The sequence below is a fragment of the Ascaphus truei genome, chromosome 1 (assembly GCF_040206685.1).
Source record: "Ascaphus truei isolate aAscTru1 chromosome 1, aAscTru1.hap1, whole genome shotgun sequence".
NCBI lineage: Eukaryota > Metazoa > Chordata > Amphibia > Anura > Ascaphidae > Ascaphus > Ascaphus truei.
Genome location: NC_134483.1, coordinates 500,720,278 through 500,746,009, shown reverse-complemented (window position 1 = coordinate 500,746,009; position 25,732 = coordinate 500,720,278). Strand labels below are relative to the sequence as shown.

General features: G+C 42.1%; 1 protein-coding gene across 7 annotated transcripts in view; it reads right to left on the bottom strand.

Annotated features, from left to right (window-relative positions):
• SLC2A9 (solute carrier family 2 member 9) overlaps window positions 1-25,732 on the bottom strand; it is a 311,113-nt gene that overhangs the window by 189,460 nt on the left and 95,921 nt on the right. For all 7 annotated transcript variants that reach the window (XM_075569353.1, XM_075569343.1, XM_075569350.1 and 4 more), the window contains exon 7: window positions 24,058-24,203. In XM_075569353.1, coding sequence (XP_075425468.1) covers window positions 24,058-24,203 — 146 coding nt within the window. The remainder of the gene's footprint in view (window positions 1-24,057; window positions 24,204-25,732) is intronic.

Below are 25,732 nucleotides of genomic sequence, written 5' to 3'. Positions count from 1 at the left end.
TAAGAATATGCAAATATTACGAGCGCTAAAATACCAAAACATATTCCGGAAAAAAAAATATATACTGCATCTGCCCGCGGTTATCAGAGTTGCGCCGCTACAGCCGCATTAGGATAAAGGCGGCCGCAGCTGTAGAGTTTTACTTCTACAACTATAAGATTTTGATAATATTAAGGATAAGAGCTATCATAGTTTTTTTGTTCTAAAAATAATTTGTGTTTTTGTTTTGCCAAAAGCTGGCTGGTTTTGGATTTTTTTTAGATATGAAAAAAAATCTCAAAATAAACAGGGTTTTTCAAAAAGGGAAGGAAATTCAAACTGTGTAGGTTTTGGGCCTTATTTAATAACATGTGATATTGCAGGTTTGATGTTACTGCCCCGAAAACCCCAATCACTACTGCATGTTATTGAATAAAGACATTTGTGCTTTGCTTTAGTGCTGTCACACTACTGCTTCAGAACATATAATTACTGCTACAGCTTCTTTAAGATTTGGTTCTAAAAAAAATTGTTTTGTTTTGGTCAGAACTTGTTTGATTTTGGATTTGTTAAAAATGATGGAAATAAATAAAAATAAGTAGGATCTTTTTCTTTTTAACTCAATTTTTTTTGCATATAATTTCAACAATACTATTCACAAAAAAAAAGTTTGCCCAGTTTATAAAAAAAAAATTAAATGATGAAATTCTTGAGTTTTGGCTTGTATTTCACTCAGATTTTGACAACTGAACGAACATTGAAATCATAAAGTTTGATTATTAATTCCCAAACCTGCCCATTCTTAGTTTACAGTAGGAATTAAGCAATTGCTGTATAATTTAGTGTTTAAAATAAATACAGCTATCTTTTATGATGAGATACTGTATGACAGATAAAATCAGCACAAATTATCCTTAATTTAATAACAGCTGAAGTATTGATTAGAGGCGAGCAAATTAATCAAAATCTGATTTGCAGATTTTCAACAGATTTTTTTAATCAAATGTATTGGATCCTATTGACTCTGCCATCGGATTCCTTCAGTAGATTCTTTCAACTGCGAACGAAAAAAAAATTGAATCCGCAAATGTTGCTTTTGATTGGGAGGGAAGAGAAGGGGTTTGTGGGACTGGGATGGTGGCTGAGTCAGTATGTGCATAGGGACCTATAGGGAGGGAGTAGGGACAAGTAAAAAAAGAATGAAAAAATCCGCTCATCTTAAACGTTTTATATTCTCAACACTCCCTCACAGTAACTGCAGTTGGAAAGTTTTTTTTCTATCATATACTGCAGAGAGGGAGAGGTGCCAGCTTCTGATGGTAATGACCCTTTTAGAATGATAAAGGTCAATGAGAAGAAAAAACAAGGGTATTGGGCAGCACTCTGAGAATGTATATCCCTATATGAAAAACAAATTCATCAATAATGAGAATTGTACTATACAAATATCAATGTATTCATTAGAATGACTTCATATATCATTCAGTCAAAAGAAATAAAAATGACAATATAAAACAGCATGAAAGAAAGAAAAAGCAAAATCACCACATAAATGTGTGTACATTAGTTTAAAATAACTGCCACATAAAGGCTAGATGAGCCTCTTTAACTTATCAAAGTTGACCGAATTTTTGTGCAATCAAATATGGCTCCCCTTTGTGTTAGCCGCCATTTAATGCTAATTTTGAAAGTCTTTATCTCTTGTGTAAAATATAAAGTTTAAATAAATACCATTTTGTATTGCAAATGAAGAAGTAAAGTGCTGTTTGTTCATTCCTGTTAAGCATCTCTCTACAGGTATCTTACTTCACAGCATTTGTGAGTAAGTTTCTGTCAGGGCCACCTTTGACAGCAGCTATTTCCTCTTGATGCTTCCTCTGCTGAAGTCCATCTGTTGTTTGAAAAGGTGGGCGAGTAGGAAATGCAGCAGCATGCGTTGCGTGCTTATGCAGGTCAGGCCGGTGGTTGCCAGCGCAGGCCCCAGTTTTAGCCTGTCATTGTCCGCCATGACCGGTTTGGAATCAGTATCCCTGGATCTGGTTTCAGCTGCACCACCTGAGTCTGCTACAGGGTACACCCAGTGCTTCAGGAAGAGAACCATAGGCAGGAGGAGTGTGTATGGTATGTAGCACCTGTTCCCCCACCCTAGGTGAGTTCATCCGGCTACCTGGTGTTGGTGGTGCAGTGCACACCTGTTTGGCTGGAACAGGAGGCTCAGAGTTCTCCGTGGTGGTGTGGGGAGATATCAGGACTGGTTTTCAGGGTGGTTTGTCTCTGCTTACAGCGCTCCAGCCAGCGAGGATCCTTAAATGACCATGATGGTCCATGCTGGCAACTCCTTAGTGACCCAGTGTGCTGGTGAAGAGGTAACCGGGCCAAAAATAAAGGTATTATGCCCGGCTTGTTACCTCTGAGCCCTGTTTCAGGTTTTAGTGTCAGCTCTTCAACCTGTGTATTGTACCTGCAATTAATCTAATTGTATGGCAATAAAGAATGTATGTGTTTTACCTTTCCAGGAGTGCTACCAGTGGAGATTCTCAGGCTATGAGTTTCAAGGGGGTTCTGCGGTAAAAGTGTTGTTGGATTGTAACTAGGTAGTCGGGGTCCAGAGTAACTGGCTACCCCAAAAATGTAGCCGTGAATCAGGTCAGATTACCGGGAACATACTGTATAAGCACATCACCCCGGTCAAGATACTCCCTTGAAAACAGTTATGCGACTCACAACCAGGTTTCCCTACTGCAGCACAGACCAGAAAGGTAAAAAAGGGGCATAGGGAATTGTGTATCTCGGGTACAGTCAATGGTCCCTAAGTTGGTGAGGGTTCCCTAGTATATGTCCAGGTACCCCAGGATCAGTATAGAGATTCCAGGGGGATTTCTCCAACTGTATATTAATTTACGAGGGGTTTTATGAAACCTAAGTACTTGTTTCAGTAAAGGAAAGAGTGGGAATGTGCCTAAGCGTTTTTTGGTTCTAAAGAAAATTAGGTTTCCTTAAGGGAAAGAGCTACAGCTCTGAGATTGACGCTAAGCATCTTTTCAGTTCACTGTGGGACGTAGAAGAAATAATGCGAAAAATATTTTTGTGTTTCATAAAATGTTTCATATCCAATGTGGCTATAAGGTTATTACCATCTAAGTCAGGTTTCCAGTGTGTGAGGGATATGGCTAGTGGGCAGAGTAATATAGAACCCCATTCTACGTCTCATAACCAAAAGACTTAGACGGGAATAAGTGTCCAAAGTATATTTTATTAAACAGGTTACGTTTATATGTATTATGCTTGTGCACTGTATATGAGCTGGGGAACTTCCAAGTCTCCAGTTCCGAGAGACCAGATGACAACCAAGCTGGTGCCACTGACTCTGCTCGGGTCCCGAAATTGAAAGCCTCAGAGATGCCAAGGTGTCAAGACAGGCGGAGTACCAGAGTTAAAACTCAAGTACCCACGTTCAGACATGAATAAGGGCTATCGGGCAACTATTTGCCCAACCCAGACTCTGAGGAGCCTGACACCACGGGTGGGTTCCATATGCTAAGTGGCCTAGGTGCCAAGATATCGCATGCTCTTTGCAGAATCGAAATCCGTGCCCGCCCGGCTTCAGAGTACTGGCAATTCTTAGATAGGCTGGTAGAAATCTTCCCACGCTCTGATTGGCTGTAATGTTTTGTGAATGGGACTAAAATCCTATAAGAAACCTACCAGCCAATCAGGTCAGCAGATTCTAAGCGCCAAGACAGCAGCAGCAAATTTGAAATCACCAAAAGATGCTCTGGGAGAAATAGACGCAAGCCCGCCTCAGAAATTTTAAGGCAGGACATTTCCTAGGTCCCACTTTTCAGGGCCAAATTATCAGATTAGAATGTAGTGGTCGCGGCTGGAACTACAAGCCAAAAAGAGTACTAGAATGTTTGTTACTATTCCCGGTCAAAGGATTTTGGCAGCTCTGAATCAGATACAGTGGTGGCGTCTGGTTGATTGATGCCGAATTGAGTTCCAGGACATTTGCGGGTAACTCCCGGTAACCAAAAGACTTTGTTTTATGGACTATCTGAGTTAAGAAAGGTTAGTTTTTTAGTCCAGATCCCCCAGTAAGTGTGTTTTATACTGTATTTTGTAATCCACTGTGTGTATGTCTGTATCTATGGAATAAATGACAATTTGTTTTACTTCTTGGTTTTGCTCAGTGATATGATCCTGGTATAAAGGTGTAATTGTCTTGTCTCCCGTAACACGCAGACATTTATCCACACAGATGGATGGTTCCATTATCTTTATTGGAATCATCCAGAAGTCACAGCTTTACATCTCCCTGACAGGAAACCTCCCAGGCTTTGGGCCCATGTAGGCTACTTCTGATCTCCTCCTGTATCCCCTCCTGGGATACAGGGTAGATGTTATCCACTCCATAGGGGGAGGAAAGAGAGCCCTGACTTCTGGGAGTGTCAGTATATCCCAAGGGGATGGGCTTGTAACCCTGTCCCATAACAGGGCAGGTCTGATACTGATAGAGAAAGACACAAAAAACAGCGCAAAACGCTAATGGTGAAGTATATCAAAGATATATATTAGTGATAATAAAGGGTGAGTATTCTGCGTACATCAATTGTATAAAATAATTGCATTTACGTGTATAACCACACGAAATTATCACACGGCAAACATCAAATCAACCGGTCTGGAGGAAGCAACTCTGTGCAATCTGGTCCTGTAGTCAGGAAATGTCGCCTGCGTCCCCCACGATCTCTCACTATGGCAGCAGCATGGAGGTGGTGTCCGCAGCGTCCAGCAAGACCACTCGATCACCCGGTCATATGTCCCGCATTCAGGCACTCAGCACAGAAGATTAAAGTCTCTGGTAGGGGGCGTGGCTTGGAGCCTAACAGCAAAGGCTGCGTTTGTTTGGAGCTCCTCCAGGCAAAGATCTAATCAAATAAAAAACGAACTATAATTTGGCCAAAATACCCCAAACTAAGTACACCTGGAGAAAGTAGGTGACGGGGGAGATTGGGAGACAAAAAACAAAGTAATTGGACAACATTTCGACCCTGCAAGTGAAACATAAAATAAATTTTAAAAAAAGCAAGCAAAGCAGAGAGCTGGCACGGCGGCCATCTGGTTTTGGCGGGCAGCCAGACTGCGGGCAGATCCTGCGTGCTCCGAGGGTCGGGCGACCGTGGTTGGGGTTGGGGAGGTAAGCGGAGACCCTGCCTACCTGTCAAGTGATCGACACCGGCCCGGGGACCAGCGCTGCCCAATAAAGAAAAGAAATAAAAATCAATAAAGCAGAGGGACAGCTTCTAAAATGGCCGCCATTGCCCTGTGACAGGAAAGAGAGGAGGGAGAACTGTACACAGAGGCGTACCTTGATCCCTGCTGCGGGTCCAGTTGGGCGCGCTCATCCCGCCCCCCCCCCCCCCGCACCTCCCTGCACCCCCGCTTTACCCTCCTGCACCACCGCTGTGGAGGGAGAACGGGACGGGGCTGCCACCTGCATCGGGGCTGCCTTGCTCTGTGCGTTCCAGCCTGCGTTTCAGCCGGATCCAAGATGGCCACCGCCGGCCTGATTTAAAGGTACAGTGTCCCCAGATTAGGAAAAAAAGCAAAACACATTAAAAAACAGCTGGACGGGGGCGTGGCCTGGCACGCTAACAAGATGGATGCTTAACACTGGAGCTCCCTACAGAAACTTAGTGAATCCTAACCCATCCATACTCCAAAATTAATAAAACAACTTATAATTAGCAAATCTCTAAAGACCATATCAAGAGCTGCAAGCCAATATCACTATTATCTCTCAAGATATACCTAATCTAACGATTACATGAACAGAAGCCTAACGCTGACGAGAGATCGTGGAGGAGAGCTCGGCAGAGAAAGAGTGAGTGGATCCTGCCCCCCCCCCTGTTCTTGCCCATCCGCACGCACTGCCTGCAAGCCGCATAGCCGCCCGATTCAGCAGCACACAAATAAATAAATAAACAAACTTTAACGGGGGGCGTCTGGGGTTCCTCTGCTGCCGGAGGCTCGTCTCCCTCCCTCTGTACCCGACACTAAGATGGCCGCCGGGGCCGCGCGGGACTCCTGAGAATCGCCGGTTCAGGGGGAAGGTTGGGGCTGACAACCCGGAGAGCCGCATAGCCGCCCGACACAGCGCAACTCAGCGCAACTCAGCGCAACATTAATAAATAAATAAAGGCAGTCAAAAACACACTGACAAAAGCCAGAGGGCTCCGTGCGGCTCCAATTTAAAAACGGTGACGTACACCGTAAAACCATCCAGAGGGGGGCGAACAAAGTGCCCCACGAGCAGGGGAGACTCACCCACACCCCGAGAGGCCTAGTGGCGGCAAAACGAGCGAGCGACAAACGCTCGGGAGAACCAGAGCCCCAGTGTCCCTGCAGTCGAAAATTCCAAAATGGCCACCGGACGAAATTAAAGGAGCCCTACAGTGGCACTCAGCCTGACAAACTGCTTGACGGGGGAGGTGGGGGAGAGAACGAGTGGGCCCCAGTGCACAAGTACACAAGGACAAGCACAATATAATACGAAGCAGTGACCGCCCGCCCCTCTCCCAATAACTTCAGTACACCCGCACTGAGCCGGTATCTCATGATGGCGCCGACCGGTGTATGAGGTGCTGCAAAGGGCACATAAACGTGCAGCGGAGCCAGTGCAAGCGATTCCCCTCGTGGCACGGGGACCCGCGAGCTCCGGAGGGGAGAGGGAGATCCATCCCGGGGGAAGGAGGTTGCCAGCAAGTGCAGCCCTACTGCGGGGAGACTGACGGCCATCTTGGCCCACCCTCTCTGCTCACATTTGCTGAACAAAAAAAAGGAACAGACACAGGCTGCAATTAATAACCTGCACAAGTTATCTTTTGGGAGGCATATGCGCGAGGGCTAGGTACATGGATGCCTAGAATGTGAGCTCCGCATCCCTCGGCAATTTAAAAGCACACACACAATACAAAATGTATACATAACTTTCTCAAAGCACACGACCCCGTTAAGGAACAGCCCAGGATGCCAAAATTGGGCCATCAGGTCATGGTACTCACGAATTATTTTAACAAAACGGACTCGGTGCGCAAAGACAGAGCGGGAACCCGGCCGCCATCTGCAGATTCAGAATCCGAAGATGATCGGCTACCGGAGGAAAGAGCTGACCCAGGGGACACAGAATCAATCACTAGAAGAGTGATGAGGGAGTTCTGTAACGAGATGAAGGCGTATATGCATAAAGAGTTGGAAGATCTGAAAAAAGACATTAACAGTATTGGCGCCAGAACTGACGAAATAGAGACTAAACTAGACTCCACGATCAGGGCAGTCCGCAAACAAGACAAAACTTCAGCCAGCCTTCAGGCTCAAATAAATGAGCTGTCTTGCAAACAAGAAGATGCGGAAAATAGGGACCGCCGGAACAATATCAGGGTGCGTGGCGTCCCTGAAGAGTTTACAGACTCTGAGGACTTCATATCAAGATGGCTGACAAGCCTATTCCCTGATAAGCCCGACACGGCCCTACACCTGGATAGATGCCATAGGGCCCTCCGGTCCAAACCACAGCCTAATGACCCCCCAAGAGACATAATAGTACAGTTACATTATTTTCAAATAAAAGAAGCTGTCTGCCAAATCTCCAGAGCTTCGGGGTCAGTGGAATTCGAAGGGGTTAAGCTCCTGGTGTTCCAGGACTTGTCGCCTACAACCCTTGCCAAACGAAGAACCCTCTTCCCCATCACCAAACTACTCCGTGATAAGGGGGTACGGTATCGTTGGGTATTCCCCTTCGGACTTATGGTCCTAAAAAACGGAGCAGCCCACACCATTCGCTCTCTGGATGACAAGAACCAGTTCCTGAAAAAATTGGGCCTCCAACGAGATTCTACTGACCTGGTAGAAGCGGGTACGTCCTCCCCTGAGCCGTCCTGGAGCAAAGTGACCAATTCGTCGAGAAAATCCCCAGATAAGACCCTTAATTGATGCCAATTAAAGATCAAGTGAGCCTTAAAAGGGCAATATCAGCAGAATGTACGTTTGTCCTCGGAACACCTGAATAAAGTTGGACACTTCAAACCTGTACACCAACACGGCGGCAATCGTGGTACACCCGGAAGCGGAGCAATATCCTGAGACTCAATCCACCATCAGCGGAGGCAGCCCACAATAGAGGAGGCGCACACCAGGGACTGTGCCCAAGATGGACTACACCCAACGGAGTCACCAAGCACTAGAGACATCCCACCACACCTCTTCGCCCCCCCCCCTCCATACATCCGACCCCCCTCCCCCAAGAGGCACCCACCGAGATTCAATCCACAAAAAGGGCATTTTGAGGGGAACCAGCCCACTATATATATATATAACCCCAATCTTCAGACACCTCATCCACCTAACAATATCCAGGGGGAGTTGGGAAGATGAAAGAGGGGAAATTTAGGTTAAAAATAATTATAGAAGCAGCTCTAGACGGGATTTTAGGGTATATAGATGGAAGCTCCACAAGCCCTTAAGATATTCAAACGGGGTACTCATGGTAAATAAGATCCAGTACAGGTAAAGACAGTCCGTATCTGGACACGCCTCAGACTGTCCACCATATATTTTTCTGGAATTGTGGAATACAGGTTTCTGTTCTTTTTCATTAACTTCACAGTTAACGTTATTAAATAGTTATGTGTGTGTTTGTATATCATTGTTTATGATAGGCCGAGGGAAGGAGCCACCCACCCTTGGCCCTTGCCATGTTGCCGATTCAGAATGTCCTGGGTAATCACAGGACATTCACCCAAGTCCTTTGGAGGGGAGAAGGCCGATTTGACCTGGTCCATCGTACAACAGATTCTGGTGTACGGGATTCCAGCCTTCCTCCAAAGGCAAGAGATCCATTGGTGTCTCAGACCCCACAAGGATCTCCGTTGTTAAATTTCTGTATGTCTCATCCCTTGTTTTTCCTTCCTACCCTCCCCCTCCGCATCTGGCCGCTCGCCCCGCGCAACACGCTGAGGGACCCCTCAGAGGGACACCGATGTCATGGACAGATGAAGAAAAGGTAAAGATCACCTACAATCACCACACACCAAACACTAAGGTTAGAGCTTCCCGACTAGGTATGCCGTAATGGGGTTAATAATCATATCCCACAATGTGAAAGGCCTAAATAGCCCGAATAAACGACGTGTAGCTTTTGCTGACTACCAGCAGAAAAAAGCTGATATCATTCTACTACAAGAAACACATTTCAGCATAAAGAGCGCCCCAAAATATCTAGACAAAAGATTCAGACAATTCTATTTCTCATCCTCCTCAAAGAAAACAAAGGGAGTAGCAATTATATTCCATAACAAGTGTCCTTTTAAAGCAGAAAAGATAATTAAAGATAAGAACGGAAGATATATAATCCTCATAGGTTCTATAAATGGTCAAACACTATCCATTGCATCTATCTACGCCCCTGGCGATTTGGACCCCAATTTCTTCACAAGCGTTTTCAATAAATTAAACAAGGTTGCACAGGGCCCTCTAATAATAGCAGGGGACTTCAACACAGCCCTCGATCCTACCATGGACAGATCAAACCCTCAGCCCCGGCAATCCAAGCTTGCGTCATACACTCTACGTCAGGGTTTGAAAGAGAATAATCTCCTAGATATCTGGAGGGAACAACACCCCACTGATAGAGATTATACCTTTTTCTCACACCCCCACTCCTCATGTAGCAGAATCGACTACTTCTTTATCTCTAGCAGACTGGTCCCGCAGATCTCCCATACAGGGATCCATGATATTTCATGGTCAGATCATGCGCCTATAGAGCTAAGGTGCACCCAGCTAATTCTGGACAGACCTAGAGCAAACTGGAAACTTAATGAAGCCCTCTTAAAAAACCCTGCCACCGCCCAATTAGTAGCCAACGAAATAGATCAATTTTTTCAACTAAACCATGGTTCGGTGGACTCCTATCTATCCCTTTGGGGAGCTCATAAAGCCACGCTAAGGGGCATACTAATTAGTATTGTGTCTAGAAAGAAAAGAGAACGTGAATACAAAATAAATTTACTACAATCTAAATTGAAAACCCTAGAGGACAAACATAAACAATCCAATAACCCCAACCTACTCAAACCAATAAGAGATGCCAAAATAGAACTAAATCTTCTATTAACATCCCAGGCTGATATATCCCTGAATTGGTCAAAGAGGAAATTTTTCGATAAAGCAAACAAGCCAGATACTATGCTCGCCAACAAGCTGAGACACAGACCCCCTAATTATAGTATACAAGCCATTAGAAGATCCTCAGGCTCTATCTCTGGCAATCCATCTGTAATTGTAGAAGAATTCAAGTCATTCTACGAGAAATTATATAATGGGGATAAAATAGTACATAACCAGAATACCGAACGATCTCGTGAGTCATTTCTCTCGAGTTCAAAGCTGCCAAAGCTGACGGAAGAGGAGAGAGGACGACTGAGTCTTGATTTTACCATGGAAGAGCTAGATCTAGTTATAGACAACCTCAAGACCTCGAAGGCCCCGGGGCCAGATGGCTTCTCGGGCCTCTATTATAAGAAATTCAGTAAAATTTTGGCCCCATACCTGCTCAAAATGTTTAACGCGGTGTTAGCAGGACAACCCTTCCCCGAAAACATGCTCCAAGCGTCAATCTCTGTAATTCATAAATCTGGTAAAGACCCATTAGACTGTAAAAGTTACAGACCTATCTCGCTTATCAACATGGATATCAAAATCTATGCTAAATTAATTGCCAATAGATTAAGTCAGATCCTACCTAGACTAATACACCCAGATCAAGTCGGCTTCATTAAGGATAGACAAGCGGGAGATAATATCCGACGAATCATTGATCTGTTAGAAATAGCCAAATCACAAAAAGTAAAAATTATGGTGTTAAGTCTAGATGCAGAAAAGGCCTTTGATAGGATCGACTGGGCATACATAAAAGCTACACTTGGAGCATTTGGTTTCGAGAAAAAATTAATATCAGCTATTATGGCGCTATACACTGGTCCGACAGCTAAAGTTATGCATCAAGGCTACCCCTCGGACATATTTAAGATCAAGAGTGGCACGAGACAGGGTTGCCCCTTCTCGCCCTTACTCTTTGCCATGTGTATGGAGCCTTTAGCGGCACATGTGAGAGAGAATCCGGATATTTCCGGTCTCAAATTAGATAATCAAACCCACAAAATAGCCCTCTATGCTGATGATGTGCTAATGGTCTTGTCAAAGCCACTCACCTCTCTCCCTAACCTCTTCAGCCGATTAGATAAGTTCAACAAAATTTCAGGATTTAAAATAAACCAGTCAAAGTCAGAGGCCTTGAACGTCACCATTCCAAAACCAGAAGAAAAACTAATCTCTTTAAACTTCAACTTTCGCTGGCAGCCTAAGGCGATCAAATACCTAGGGGTATTTGTCACAAGTGAATATAAATCAATTTATAAAGCAAATTATCCCAAATTAATTAAAACACTGAAGGAGGATATAAGAAAGTGGGCGAAATTCAATTTCTCCTGGATAGGAAAAATATATAGCATAAAAATGAATATTCTCCCACGCATCCTATACTTATTCCAAACCCTTCCAGTGCCGTTAAATTTGAAGGAAATTAGAGAACTGCAATCCGCCATTTTTACATTTATATGGGGCGGCAAAAAATCTAGAATTACTAAACAGACCCTACTGAAACACCCAACAGAAGGGGGCTTAGCAGTACCTTGCATGATTTCTTACTATCGAGCGGCCCAATTATGTCAACTCTCCCAATGGCAAACACACCCTGATTTGAAGAGATGGGTAGCATTGGAAAGCAAAGCTTGTTCCCCATTGGAACTAAGCAACCTATTATGGACCCCAAAAATAGCAAGAAAATCCGCTATACAGCAGCCGCTATCCTCAATAACCAATTCATTAGCAATCTGGGATGTTACCAAATTTAGATGCGGACTTACGTCCAAACAAACCCTGATGACACCCCTATGGGGTAACCCACACTTTGCTCTGGATATGCCTAGCGCTAACTTTCAAATTTGGAAACAGCATAATATTATGAGATTACAAGATCTGGTGGTAGACAACAAACTCATATCATTTGCACAAATTAGAGAAGAGAAAAATATCCCACATTCAGAATTTTATAGATACCTCCAGATCAGAGCATTCTACAATAATTCAACCCCATACCCACCTTTGACAACATTCGAAAAGCTCTGTCTGAATGAGACTAACACGAAGGGACTCACATCGCAGATGTATAGAGAAGTGATCGGTTCTGGAATTAAAGTCACCCACAAGCTAGGCTACATGCTAAAATGGGAAACGGACTTAGGGGAGACCCTAGATTTAGACGAGTGGACCCAAATAGCAACAGCAGCTGCTAAGAGCTCGATTTGCACAACATTAAACTAGAACGCATATAAGGTCCTAATGAGGTGGTATCTCACCCCACTTAGACTATCCAAATTTGTAAACGGTAGTTCTCCACTCTGTCCTGGACAGTGTGGAGAATCCGCTGATCTGTTACATATGCTGTGGTCCTGCCCCCGGCTGATTCCATTATGGAAAAAAATCATTAATTGCCTTCAGAGGCTTTTAGGCCTCGACATCCCATTTGATCCCGGTCTCTTCCTTTTGGGAAGAGCACGACAGGGCCTCTCAAAAGCAACTCTTAAACTAATAGCACATTTTGCTACAGCCGTGCGGTGCGAGATTGCAGCATTATGGAAACAAAGTGAAATTCCTGTTATCCCCAAAATCCGGAATAGCATTTGGTTCGTATGCCAGATGGAAAAATTGACAAGTTTAGTCAATGACACTGGCGAAAATTTCCTAAAAGTCTGGACGCCTTGGCTGGCCCAGACAGACATCCCTGGGGTGGAGAGATCCACCGTTTTGCTTTAATAGTAGTTAGATGCGTTCTCCGGTAATGGAGTAGACCTCCCAGCAGCAACAAATTAATCCAGACATCGGTCCCGGAAGCGTTGATCAGAGCCGCGGCCTCCCACCCTTCCTCTCCCCCTCCCCACCCTCTTCCTCTTACCCCCCCCACCTAATTTTACTTTATGTTTATTTATTATTTAAGTCTATGTCGTTGCTTATAACTCTGTTTTGATGACAATGTTTGTGTACAGCTACCATACATAAGAGATATGAATAATGCATGTCACAGTACTGGAAATAAGATGTATATATGCTGTATTTTCACAAAAATAAAAAATACAAGTTATAAAAAAAAAAAAGTCTCTGGTAGCCGGTAACATTGGAGTACAATGGTGTACTCTTACTGTGGTCTCTGCAGCTGATACTGAGCAGTGATAGTCTGCCGGTGAAAGCGCACTGTGATGACGTCACACACGCAGCATACAGCTTCACACGGGCCGTAGCATATTCAATGCAGGCAGGAATCATACAATAAAAAATGTTCAAATGAACACAGAATTTGGCAAGGGGTATATAAAAGGTACCACAATCGTAATAAAAGTAATCCCAATAAACATTTTTTATTGTATGATTCCTGCCTGCATTGAATCTGCTACGGCCCGTGTGAAGCTGTATGCTGCGTGTGTGACGTCATCACAGTGCGCTTTCACCGGCGGACTATCACTGCTCAGTACCAGCTGCAGAGACCGCAGTTAGAGTACACCATTGTACTCCAACGTTACCGGCTACCAGAGACTTTAATCTTCTGTGTTGAGTACCTGAATGCGGGACATATGACCGGGTGATCGAGTGGTTTTGCTGGACGCTGCGGACACCACCTCCATGCTGCTGCCATAGTGAGAGATCGTGGGGGACACAGGCGACATTTCCTGACTACAGGACCAAGTTGCACAGAGTTGCTTCCTCCAGACCGGTTGATTTGATCTTTGCCGTGTGGTAATTTCGTGTGGTTATACACGAAAATGTGATTATTTTATACAATTGATGTACGCAGAATACTCACCCTTTATTATCACTAATATATATCTTTGATATACTTCATCATTAGCGTTTTGCGCTGTTTTTTGTGTCTTTATTTCTTAGTTCGTGAGAGTGTTTTGAGCCACTCTTTTATTTAGCAGCAGACGCTACACCAACGGTTTTGTATGGTTTAATCATTATTTATCACTTCCACAGTGGGGTTGAACTTTGAGTGATTATAAGTTATTCACTTTTATCACCAAGGACTAATTTTATGGTGTATGATTTAGACACTGTCTTTAATACGATTGAGTGTTTTTTGGGTTGCGCACTTTTTTCTGTTTAACTGATACTGATAGGCATCACATTAACTGCATGTGATCCAACCAGTATCCTCCCAAGGATGACACTCTGGTTGGTGCTAGGACAGCCCCTGGATACAGTAACATGCATCCAGGCTGCAATAGCAAACTAGGTCTTCACGAGAGAGTTAACCCCTCACATTGCCTGTACCTACCAGGACTTACACTGTAGGCCCCTTTTGATCCCCTCCTGTATCCCCTCTTGGGATACAGGGTAGATGTTATCCACTCCATAAGGGGAAGAAAGAGAGCCCTGGCTTTTGGGTGTCAGTATATCCCCAGGGGATGGGCTGGTAACCCTGCCCCATAACAGGGCAGGTGAGATACTGATAGGCATCACATTAACTGCATGTGACCCAACAGGTATCCTCCCCATGATGAAACACTCTGGTTGTTGCTAGGACCGCCCGTGGATACTGTAACATATATCCAGGCGGCAAGAGAAAACTTGGCCTTCACAAGAGCGTTAACCCCTCACATTGCATGTACCTACCAGGACTTACACTGTGGAGGCCCAACAGAAGAATAGCAGCCACAGGCTATGCTATAGGTATAAGGGAGTGCTTCCCACAGTGAGACTGCTCTTTTCCGATCTGGGCCAGTGGGAGCTTCAGTAGAGGTTGGAGAGGAGGACATTGGGGATGCTGGCTCTTATAAAGAGCTTAGCATTGAGAAGGTGGTGGATGAACATGGATGTGCCTCTCAAAGATATCCTACTGGTCATGGTGTGGGAATTATTTCAATTGCCCAGCCATGGTTCGGTGTGTGACTGTGCGGTATCCTTTGTGGTGCAGTGTGTGTAGGGTCAGGAGTGGATGCTGCCTGGGGATTAGTGCTCTACAGCAACACATGCAGAACAATCACATGACCTCTAGAAGAGGCATTGTATGCTACCCGCTGTGTCCTATTTCTCCAGACATGATGATCCGGATCATTGTAGGAAATCCGCTACCACCCCCAAAGGAGGCGGTCACACACTCCTTCTCTTCGACGGCACAACAGGCCAAGGTGGGCTCCGGATGCCCCTTCTGTGGGAATTGACTCTGTTGATTCTCCACCCTTCTCCATGCCTGTGTAACCTCCACCTTCTCCCCCACATCCACCACCACCCGAGAGACAATGGGACCAGGGAGTGAAGCTTCAGAGTGGGACAGGGTCCACTGCCACAGAACAAGCATTGTATCCCTTTGCGTGGCATTGTGTAAGGGTGTATGGTGTATGGTATCAGGGAGTGCTTCCAGCAGTGAGGAGGTTGGCACTGTGGAGACTTTGTCAGTACAGGTGAGGTACTTGAATTTTCATCTTTTCAAACGCTTCCAGAACTGTGGGCTGCTATTGTGGCATTGGTGTGCATATCTGGCTGGTTGTACTACTATTAGGGTTATCATGTTGTCTGATTTGCAAACTGCTGTGGAGCCGGCTACCACCCACCCCATCATCATCAGTATTTAATAAAACAAGTCATAGAAAACTTGACCGCGGGTAAGACAGAATTAATGAAAGTGGAAAATTCTGTTAGCGAATACTAAATCAACTGTCCAAATAATGAAACAATAGTCTACGTAGCGAGCCACACTAAGACAAATTGCTAAAACAGAGGATTAGAATACACATGCCGATCTTCAAACACATTCATGTTGATGTTAGCATAAGTGCGAGACACATGGACCCAATTGCAGTTCCCTCTTTTTGTACTAAGCAGTTATCAAATAGAACGTCATTTTCAAATACAGTAGAATCATTTGAAGAAAATCCTTAATCAGACAGTGTTCCATCTCCTCAAGATGATTAGTCCTATCCATCACCATCATAACAGCCTGTATACCTCATAGAGCTAGGACACATCAAAAGAAACCAAAAAGCAATTTATTGTGTGTGAATTAAAATCAGCAATCTTAATTAAAATGCCTGGTTTGTCCTGTATATATGATCTCCCCAAAGTGACTAATGGCCTTGCCACTTATCCAAAAAAAGGCAAGAGGCTGGAAGATGGAATCACTCCCAGCCATAATTGGTCTTCCTGTGGGACCCAACAGATTCTTATGTATTTTGAGTAAGCAGTACATTACAGGAATGATGGGATCTTTCTTAAAAGAAAATCAGCAACTTCTGGTGTACAGTAATTATGCTATCATCTAAACTAAAGCTTATTGGACACAGTCCCTAATCTTGTGTATAGCTGCTGTGGGGTCATGTGTAACCTGCTTATAATGATCACTGTTACTTAATTGTAGTGATATTTAATTCATGTTCTATTACTTATCCAAAATCACAAGTGCATTACCATTGTCGACAGGTTTGATAATTACAGTATTGTATATAGTCTATTCTGCCTAATCTATCAATGATCTTTCCGGTTAAGTTCATCCTTCCACCTTTGAAGAGTTTGTAATTTTTGCTGTTCTTAAATTTATCCAAATCTTGGTTAACTAATTTAATTAAAAAAATTCCATAAAAAAATTACAGGCTTCTACACCTGTAATAGAATAAAAGGAGAAAGCAGCGCATAGCGCGGGAGTCAGGTGGTGTAAAAGTAAAAAATCTGTTTATTCAACACAAAACATCACCCAAAGGAGGTGTCACGCCTCCTACGCGTTTCAGACACAAATGCCCTTTATCAAGGTTTAAGGGCATTTGTGTCTGAAATGCGTAGGAGGCGCGACACCTCCTCTGGGTGATGTTTTGTGTTGAATAAACAGATTTTTTTACTTTTACACCATACCTAATACACGGAGATAAAGGGGCGGGGGGGAGACAACAGAAAAAAACTTCTGAAATTGAGGGAGGCCTTATGGATACAAAAATTGGAAACTCTTACAATAAAAGGGTAAATTGTGATTACAATCTGTCCATATTTCTTTTAATGACCAGTGGGTGGAGATGAAATGTGAGCTATGGAGGTTGCCTTATTTAGCTCTAACACACATGAGTTTGTTTGCAGGTATCAAATGGTCTTGTACTCTTTTATATGTTTCTTATCCTTTTGGTTGATATAATATTTTCTATGTCCCCCTTCCAGGCGAAAGTTTGTCTAACCTTTGACCAGTGGGTGTCCTCTGCCATTTGGAGATGTTGATCCTGGGCTAATGTACCATAATGCTTTGATGGTGGTATAAATATCAAGGTTGTTCTGTAGGGCACTCTTTTTTTTACTTATTGTCACTTAAAGTATAATTTTGTAAAATATATATATTTTTTTAAAAGACAGTCTGTTACTTGAATATATACCAATTTATCTCGTTTGCAAATTTAGTTAATGGAAATAGATTATTTCCATTTTCTTCTACATAAACACTTTCTAGTTAAAAAAAATCTCAGTCGTATAATAGCTTGATGGTTAAGTAAAACTCAAGATGAACAATATCTTTTTTTTATATATATATAAACTTGTTCTTTATTTGAGTTTTCTATGAAAAAATGTGGGGAGGGGTATAGAAAATAAAAGGGTAGCATGTTACTCTTTGTTTGCTTTCTCTACGTTTATTCTGTTATTCAGCTATAAGCGAATACTTCACATACGAGGCAGCTGGTAGAAAGCTGGCAGCAGGACCAAAAGACAAGCTTTTCCTGCCCGAGGCATCAGTCTGTTATGCTCTGTCTTATGCTGTATTTAGTAGTTAGAATTCTATTCTGCTGTGGATTTCCAAGGATGGGTTTTTTGTTTTTGCCAATTTCTTAGTTTTAAGAATTTTCTAACAAGAGTGCTATGACTGCATTGTTTTTTGTTTATATTATTGGAATCTGTGAAGATTGTGAGAGGACAGTCCATGAGACCCAACTAGTGGAGTATGAGTAAAGGAAATTGTGAGTGCCATTTCCCTTCGTATTATGCTATTTATTGTAAAACACCAACAAAAATAGAGAAGTGAATCTCACAGGATCACTGCAGCAGAATTAAGGTAGATTTCTTGCATACACAAATGTGATAAATCTCTAATTTGAGTTTGGGCACATAAACAGTGAGTTAGAAGGTAAACTTAATTGCAGGCTCATTAAAGAGTTAAGGAAATGCCTTGTGTGGAGTAATTAAAGAATCAGCAGCCGTCATGTATGAAAAACGACTGTGTTTCAATAAATCCTATGAATAGTCAAATCCCCCTAGAACATATACGTTCCACTTCATATATGAGATTTGAAGTACTCACATTTCTGGTTGTTACTGTCCTTTAAAGCGTGCATCCAGTCAATAGATAAACAAAGGTAGATCCAGAAGCAGGAAAAAACGGAGCACAGCAGTTCCAAAAAATCTGGGGCTTAGGTAAGATATGCGATTAAAAAAATAACTTTTATTGCACTGTATACTACCATGAAATCTGCCTAGCAATAAAAGTTATTTTTTTAATCGCATATCTTGCCTAATCCCCAGATTTTTTGGAACTGCTGTGCTCCGTTATTTCCTGCTTCTGGATCTCCCTTCATTTTATTATAAAGCAAAAATTGGATCAAGGAGATTCAAGTACCTCCTTAATTAATGTATTTTGATAGATTGCCAATACCTAAAATAGCCAGGGTTATTTTAACCTCTGGTGTGTTATGGTGGAACATTCTGCATTTTCAGTGCCATTGAATCCTATCAAAGCACAGAATGTACCAGTATTCAGCTAACCGTAATGTTCTTTTCCTGTACTTCCATAACGGCAGTGGTACTGAATAGGGCAGGTAATGGCATATAAGTCTCTTCCTTTGCCTGCAGAACAGTCTTTGGATTCTTCCCATTCTAAAAAACTGAGAGACATGAATACAGGGAGGGTACACCGAATGCCGTAGCCACTGCCATTAGTGGTGCCTAAGAAAAGACAATTACAGTAAGATGAATACATTTTCTATTTCCAAATGGCAGTGAACACTGAATGAGGAAATACCCAATCTAAGAGCACCCAGGGATAGACTAAAGACAATAGACTAGTCTCATTAAACCTTTTATTTAAGGTATAACAGCTTGTAGGACTTTCCTACCAAAGCTTGCTTGTATGTGACATTTTTAATATTTAAAAAAAGTGTGAAGCAACGACCCAACTGCTGCTCAGCATACCTCTGTTGGAGATGCCTGAGCCTTAAATGCCCATGAAATGTAGACTGCCCTCATTAAATGAGCGAGGCCTGAATTTTATTGAGGTCATATGCCATCTTCATTCAGGACATAATCCATTGGGAAACTGTGACATTTGAGGCTTGATGCCCTTTTCTAGAACCCTGTTGAAGTATAAAGAAATGTTCTTAGCATTTATGGATTAATAGCTCTGCCTTGTCTGCTTATATTTTCTAAAGTACTTTGGCTATTAGGGGAATTGGTGGAAATATGTATGCCAGGCTGAATTCCAAAGGAAGACTGAAGGCATCATTTTGACAGGTGAGATAATGAAAGAATTTTGAACATAAGTATTCCACCTTCAGGTTGTATTAATCTATGTAAACTTCCTAGGTGTGTAAACTTTGTGTCTGGTTGAACCTATTCAGCCTTAATCATCTCCTTTATCATTGAATGCAGGGGAGAACAGCTCATCTTTCTCTGTGATCCTCCAAATAACTTATCTGTCTTAAGCTGATCCTCCCTTGGGTCTTTCCAAACCAATGCTTCCTCCATGGCCTTAATTAAAGGATCCACAAACTGGAAGTTGAAGTCTGAGTCTTCTGCGAGTGTTTCCTGATCTGAGGAATCCTAATATTCAACTACTGAATTGTTTTGAAAGACCTCTGACTAATCAAGGGAGATTCCTCCTTTTTGTCCAGGCTCGTCTGTGACCTTGTCCTCTTATGGGGTTTTTTGTTCGCGGGACCACTGCAGCTTCAATGCTATGTGATACTATTTCTTTTATACGTGATAAAAAGCTGGACATTTGCTCATTAGATTCCATTGCTGTTGACTTAATGCAGTCTTCAGACAACATTTTTGTTTCAGTCGCCACGACTAGATTTCTTTGACATTCTTCTTATGGTGTATTGCTTCTCTAGCTATCTTTGATGTCCCTTCTTCAAGCTGACTTCAAGAGGTACTGCAGCAGCAAAGAGATACACTTCTTGACTTTCACGACTAGCTAAAAACTAACCTACTGTAGAAGATTTAGGCAGTGTCCCTTTGTCTGAAACAGCTTTAGTATTCATCTTACTTCAGTTAGGCTGCTCCTTTGACTCTTGAAATGCATGCATACTTATGGACACCATTAAAAGTACTGCCTCGTTAAATATGCACTGCCGGGTCCACACAGCGGCGTCGTGCTGATGATTAGAAATGGGCACATTTTTTAGGCGAATTTGGATCCGCAGCGGATCGGACGGTTCCTTTGGTATGCAGATTTCAGTGGATCAATCTCAAACAGGGCGATTCGCGTTTTGTGGATATTTTATTATTAGTACCAATACACTCCATGGATTCCACAACATATCGGCGGATTTGTAGAAGCTAATCTGTGGATTCAGCAATCAGTTGGCGAATTCTTGAGAATCCGCCAATGGATTACTGAAACTGTAGATTGAATTCTACAAACCCGTCCACGCGTTGTATCTAATGGTGGTTATTGATGAATCCATTGGGATTAAAACCAATCAAATCCGTTTGCGGATTTTACCCCCTCATTGGAAATGGATTGGCATGCTTTGCTATTCTGTAAGCCCTCCTCGCATGTCCAAACCATGCGGAAAAGGCTTTTTTTAGAAGCGTGTCATTCCATCTCTGCAAATCCATGCGGAATGACCAAATTAGCATTGTTTTTTTTAAACTAGTGGAATTTTGGTAGCTCCGAGAGGGAAGGGGGTGGAGGGAAGGGGGCGAGGGTGGTGGGGTGGGCGAGGAGGGGGAGTGGTGTTGGGGGGAGGGAGGTGGGGTGGGTGAGGAGGAGAGGGTGGATGAGGTACCTTGGGAGATATACTATATTTAAATGAGTTACACCTTCGAAAATATTTGAAGGGGGTATTGGTATCAGACCCAACAGGATCAGAACCCACAACTTCGGCTACTAAGGGTAGCAGCTTAGCATTGACCTAACTAGATGCTAGACCAGAGCCCACCACCACCATGTGAAAGCCCAATTTCAGGCTTCAAAAGCAAGTACAATCCGGTACAATTGCGTGTTAAACCGTGCAGTTTTTCACTTTTTATAGATGTGGTGTAAATGATGCGATTTGCTATAGCGAATATGTTTTTTCCACACATTTCATTCTGTAACTTCTGAACATGCCAAACCACAATGACAATTGTAATGACAACTTTGAAGCTACTTGCTAGCATCCAGTTGTTACCTACTGTAGGTGTTGTCTTGACCCTCTCTTCCCCCAGCACGCTCAATACATACCCACAGTATGACAGTATTTTTATCAGGTCTGCCTAACTTTCAGGAGGTGGCAGTACAAAGTACAGGAAGCAGTCAATAAACCTGATATAGGGAATTACTTCTACACTCTTGATAAGCTATACAAGTCTTAATTAAAAACCTGGTGGGAAATCTTCAGTTTTGAGAACTACCTCAAAGCTGATTTTAATACCAAGGGGGCTACAAGTTAATTTACCACCAGCACACCATATAACTGATGAGAATTTTAATATATCTTGGGAGCTTGGTCTTACACAATGCTCGATTATGCTCATGCAGTTATTGGTTAACTATCAAAAAGGAAGTCTCAAAAAATCAATAAAGAACTTGAGGCACAGCATACAGAAGTAACAACCTGGAAAACAAACGAGAGGTTCACAGGCCTGGAGACCAAACTAAAAAGCAACATCTGCAAGTTTTCAGCTGAACTTAAAGAACGTAAAAGAAAAAAATTTGTGCGGGACACCAAAGACTTTAAAGCCGGAAAAATATTCAGGTATAAATTCTCAAATAAAAGCAAGTCCAGTAGGGCACCAAATCAAAATCAGGAATCCTCAACAGAATGGGTGGTCTCTGATAGTGGGGATGAGACAGGTCATACAGTAGATCAGGACGGCTCACTCCCAACACATACTGTACCTTTTTTAGACCCACACAAGACACCTTTAGGACCCTGTGGCAGAGGGGCTCGCTAGCCTGCTCACTTTGTTTTGGTGCCAGTATGCCTATTCCATATATTTGTGTGTGCCTATACTGCACATAGTTATCTTTAACAGTTGTTACCATCTCACCTTCACATGTGAGCACTGGTTTCTTTTTTATCCAACATGCTCTCTGCACTTTATTGAGGTATTAGGCTCAATATAATTCTACCACCTATGCAGACCAGACAAAGGTACATGGTTCACTATATTTGGATTAGGGATTTGCATGTGTTTAAGCACCTATCCAGCTACAGTTCATTACCAGCAGACCACACGGTTCATGCTCTTAAGAAAGGGTAATGGACATCCAGATCCACTTGTTCGTTGTGGATACCCTAACAGTAGGATTACTTTTGTGTTTAATCATCATTTTAACCATCTTTATTTTAATTGGATATTAATAAAATACTGATTTTTAAATCATCCACTAATCATCATGTAAGATTGCCCATACTAGGCTACATTTTCTTGCTTATCTCGCTACTGTCTTACTGCCTGTCACACCGATGATGTAAGGTCCAGTCCAATGCACATTTTGCTCCACATAGGAGCTTCGGCAGGGGAACCAAGACATCAATATCTATCACACACACATATATATATATATATACTGTATTTATACATATTTATGCATTATAGTTATTTCTCACAATTTAGCATCCACCATTTTTAGCTTTATTACCCACACTTATTTATTGCATTGATATGGTTTTTATTAATAATCATCTGTGTTAAACCAGGGATTTCTTGGTATTTTTTGTTTTTTTGGGAGATCACTGTTCGGGTGGTTACCTCAACAGGCGCTGTCTATTCTTTTATATCAATATATATATACTGTATTTATACATATACACATATGCTTGCTTTTCCAGTGAGCAGTGCACATTTATAAATGAGTTTGCCTTTTTAAAGTCAATGTCCCAGAACCAATATAGAGTATTGAGTCAGTATAGAGATGTGTGTAATAAATACAATTAGACAAATAAGAATGGTACACACATTATATATTTTATATATTGTATATACATGGAACTCACTTCTTTAGTCCAACTAGAGACATAATTGTTTTTTCTAAAAAACGCTTTCTGTCTCAGCACATATAACTATATCTTTGGGATGAAAACTGTATTCTTTCTGCAGGTACCGTAGAGTTGAGACCTTACTTAGTACTTTACAATATATATGGTATCGTTTGCACTTATTACTTGTGTTTTGGGCAGTTACACTTTCAGGACTTTGGGCCATATTTACTCAGTAGTGCTAAGTCATGACACTGTATGACCTATAGGATGTTTTATGACATAGTACTGCTTAGTATATGTGGAACGTAGTCTATTGACTATACAGTAGCGATCACAAGCCCAGAATCCATTCCCAGCATCAGAAATGAAATTGAAAATCAATTTAAAAAAGCTGAAAAAGTCAAAGCTATGATATAGTACAGTACACGGTACCTGTATGTCACGTTTGAATAATCATAATAAGAGTTATGTAAAGTTAGTTTGTATTACATTTTGTGGCAATGTGCATGTTATGCAGAATTTGTACAAGGCTTTCACTCTTCAATATTCTATTTGAAAGAGTGTACATTTAATTTTGTCACCCAAGAATAATGTTTATTTTAGAGCATATGGGCAAATAAAATATAAGAATCCTTATTTTCAGTACTTCAGTATCAAACACCTTATTGAAGCTAAGCAACCCAAATAAGCAGTATCAGATTTAAATACTTCTTAGAAGAGGCCTAAAAAAAAGTAATTTATATGTGCTTACCGTTCCAAATATTTCTGGCAGGCCCAATACCTGCCCGGTAAATACGCCAACACAGATTAGTATTGCTGTAACCTGTCCCAAAGAGCCACGGATATTCTTAGGGGAAATTTCATTCAAGTACATGGGAAGAGTACTGAGAGCAATACCTGAAACATGTTAAACAATCACTGTCTAATCTTGTTCCATGCTTGTTCCATTGTTGTTCATATCATTTTTGAATCCATGTCTATATGATGTATTTGTCACTAATTAATCATTTGATAATTACAGATGCAGTAAGACTTCCAGTTTCCAGTACCGTGATCATGCATGGCTGAGGCGCATATTGCAGCCACGAAAACACTTGGATGACAGGATTAACGCTGTTGGGGTCACTGCGTCTGGATTGAACCCCACAACATTAATCCTGCTGGGCCATCAGGAGAGAAGAGAAACTGATACCAACCTTGTGGATGGGCTGCACAGCCATCTCCATCTTCATCTGCCACCATCAGCAGCTTTGAAGGTAAGACGCAACCTGTCCAACCCCCTGGGTGATGGAGATGACCTAATCGGGGTCTCTACGTCATGAGGGGGAATACTTTGGGACCATATTTGGTAATCTACGTCATCAAGGGTGCTGGAGGGTGTTACATGTCCTGTCCAGCCTGTTTGATAACATAGATGACCAATTATGGGCCAACAGTATCCCCCCTCATGATGTAGAGACCCATATTCGAGCATCTACGTCATCCAGGGGGATGAACAGACTGAAGACTGCATCTTACCTTCAGAGCTGCTGCTAACAGCAAACGGAAATGGGGACAGAGACAGGGACAGACGCTCAGTTCATCTACACTACAAGGTTAGTAACTACAAGGTTAGTATCTCTTTCTTTCCTCTCCTGATACCATCAAGTGAAGGATTAAACGTGTGGGGTCCCATTCAGAAGCAGGGACTCCCGCAGCATTAATCCTTACTGTTTTTGGTGCCGCAGACAGTCTGCGGATTTCAGCATACTGGTCCACAGCATCAAAAAGAGCAAGTCTTACTAAATCTGTAGTTGACCTAAAAGAAAGATAGACACGTACGCGGGTTATAAATCCAAATATCCAAATGAAATACAATATGAATCCAGAGAGAGCCACATCTTTGGATTTGATTATTTTTTGGTTGTTTCATTTATTTACATTTTTTTATAAAATGGTTGAACTTTTATAAAAAAAAAAAAAAAAAAAAAAACTTATGAAGTTTAAAAAAGTTTGACTATTTTCCCATACTTATTTTCAAATCCAAAACCAATGAAGTTTTAGCAAAAAGCAAAACACAAATGATTTTTAGAACCAAAACCAAAACACCAGTGAAATTACCCACCCTCAACTTATAACCATGCCACATATAGTATTGTATTATATTTGTCATTCCTAAAGGGCCAATCATGCACTTTGCAGAGATAATATACAATAAATAATACTTGGAGCATAATACAAATAAATGCATAAATGTAAACATTGAGAGAAGGTGTACCTGCCCTAAAAAGCGTACATTCTAAGTGTCATATTGGGGAACATAAAGACAGGAGAACTTTTATTTATAAACAAAGGTTAAGTGCATATAGTATATAGTACTGTATATAGTATATTGGAACGATAAATATTAATAGTTGATCCTATTGATAGTTTTTCTGTAAAACAAC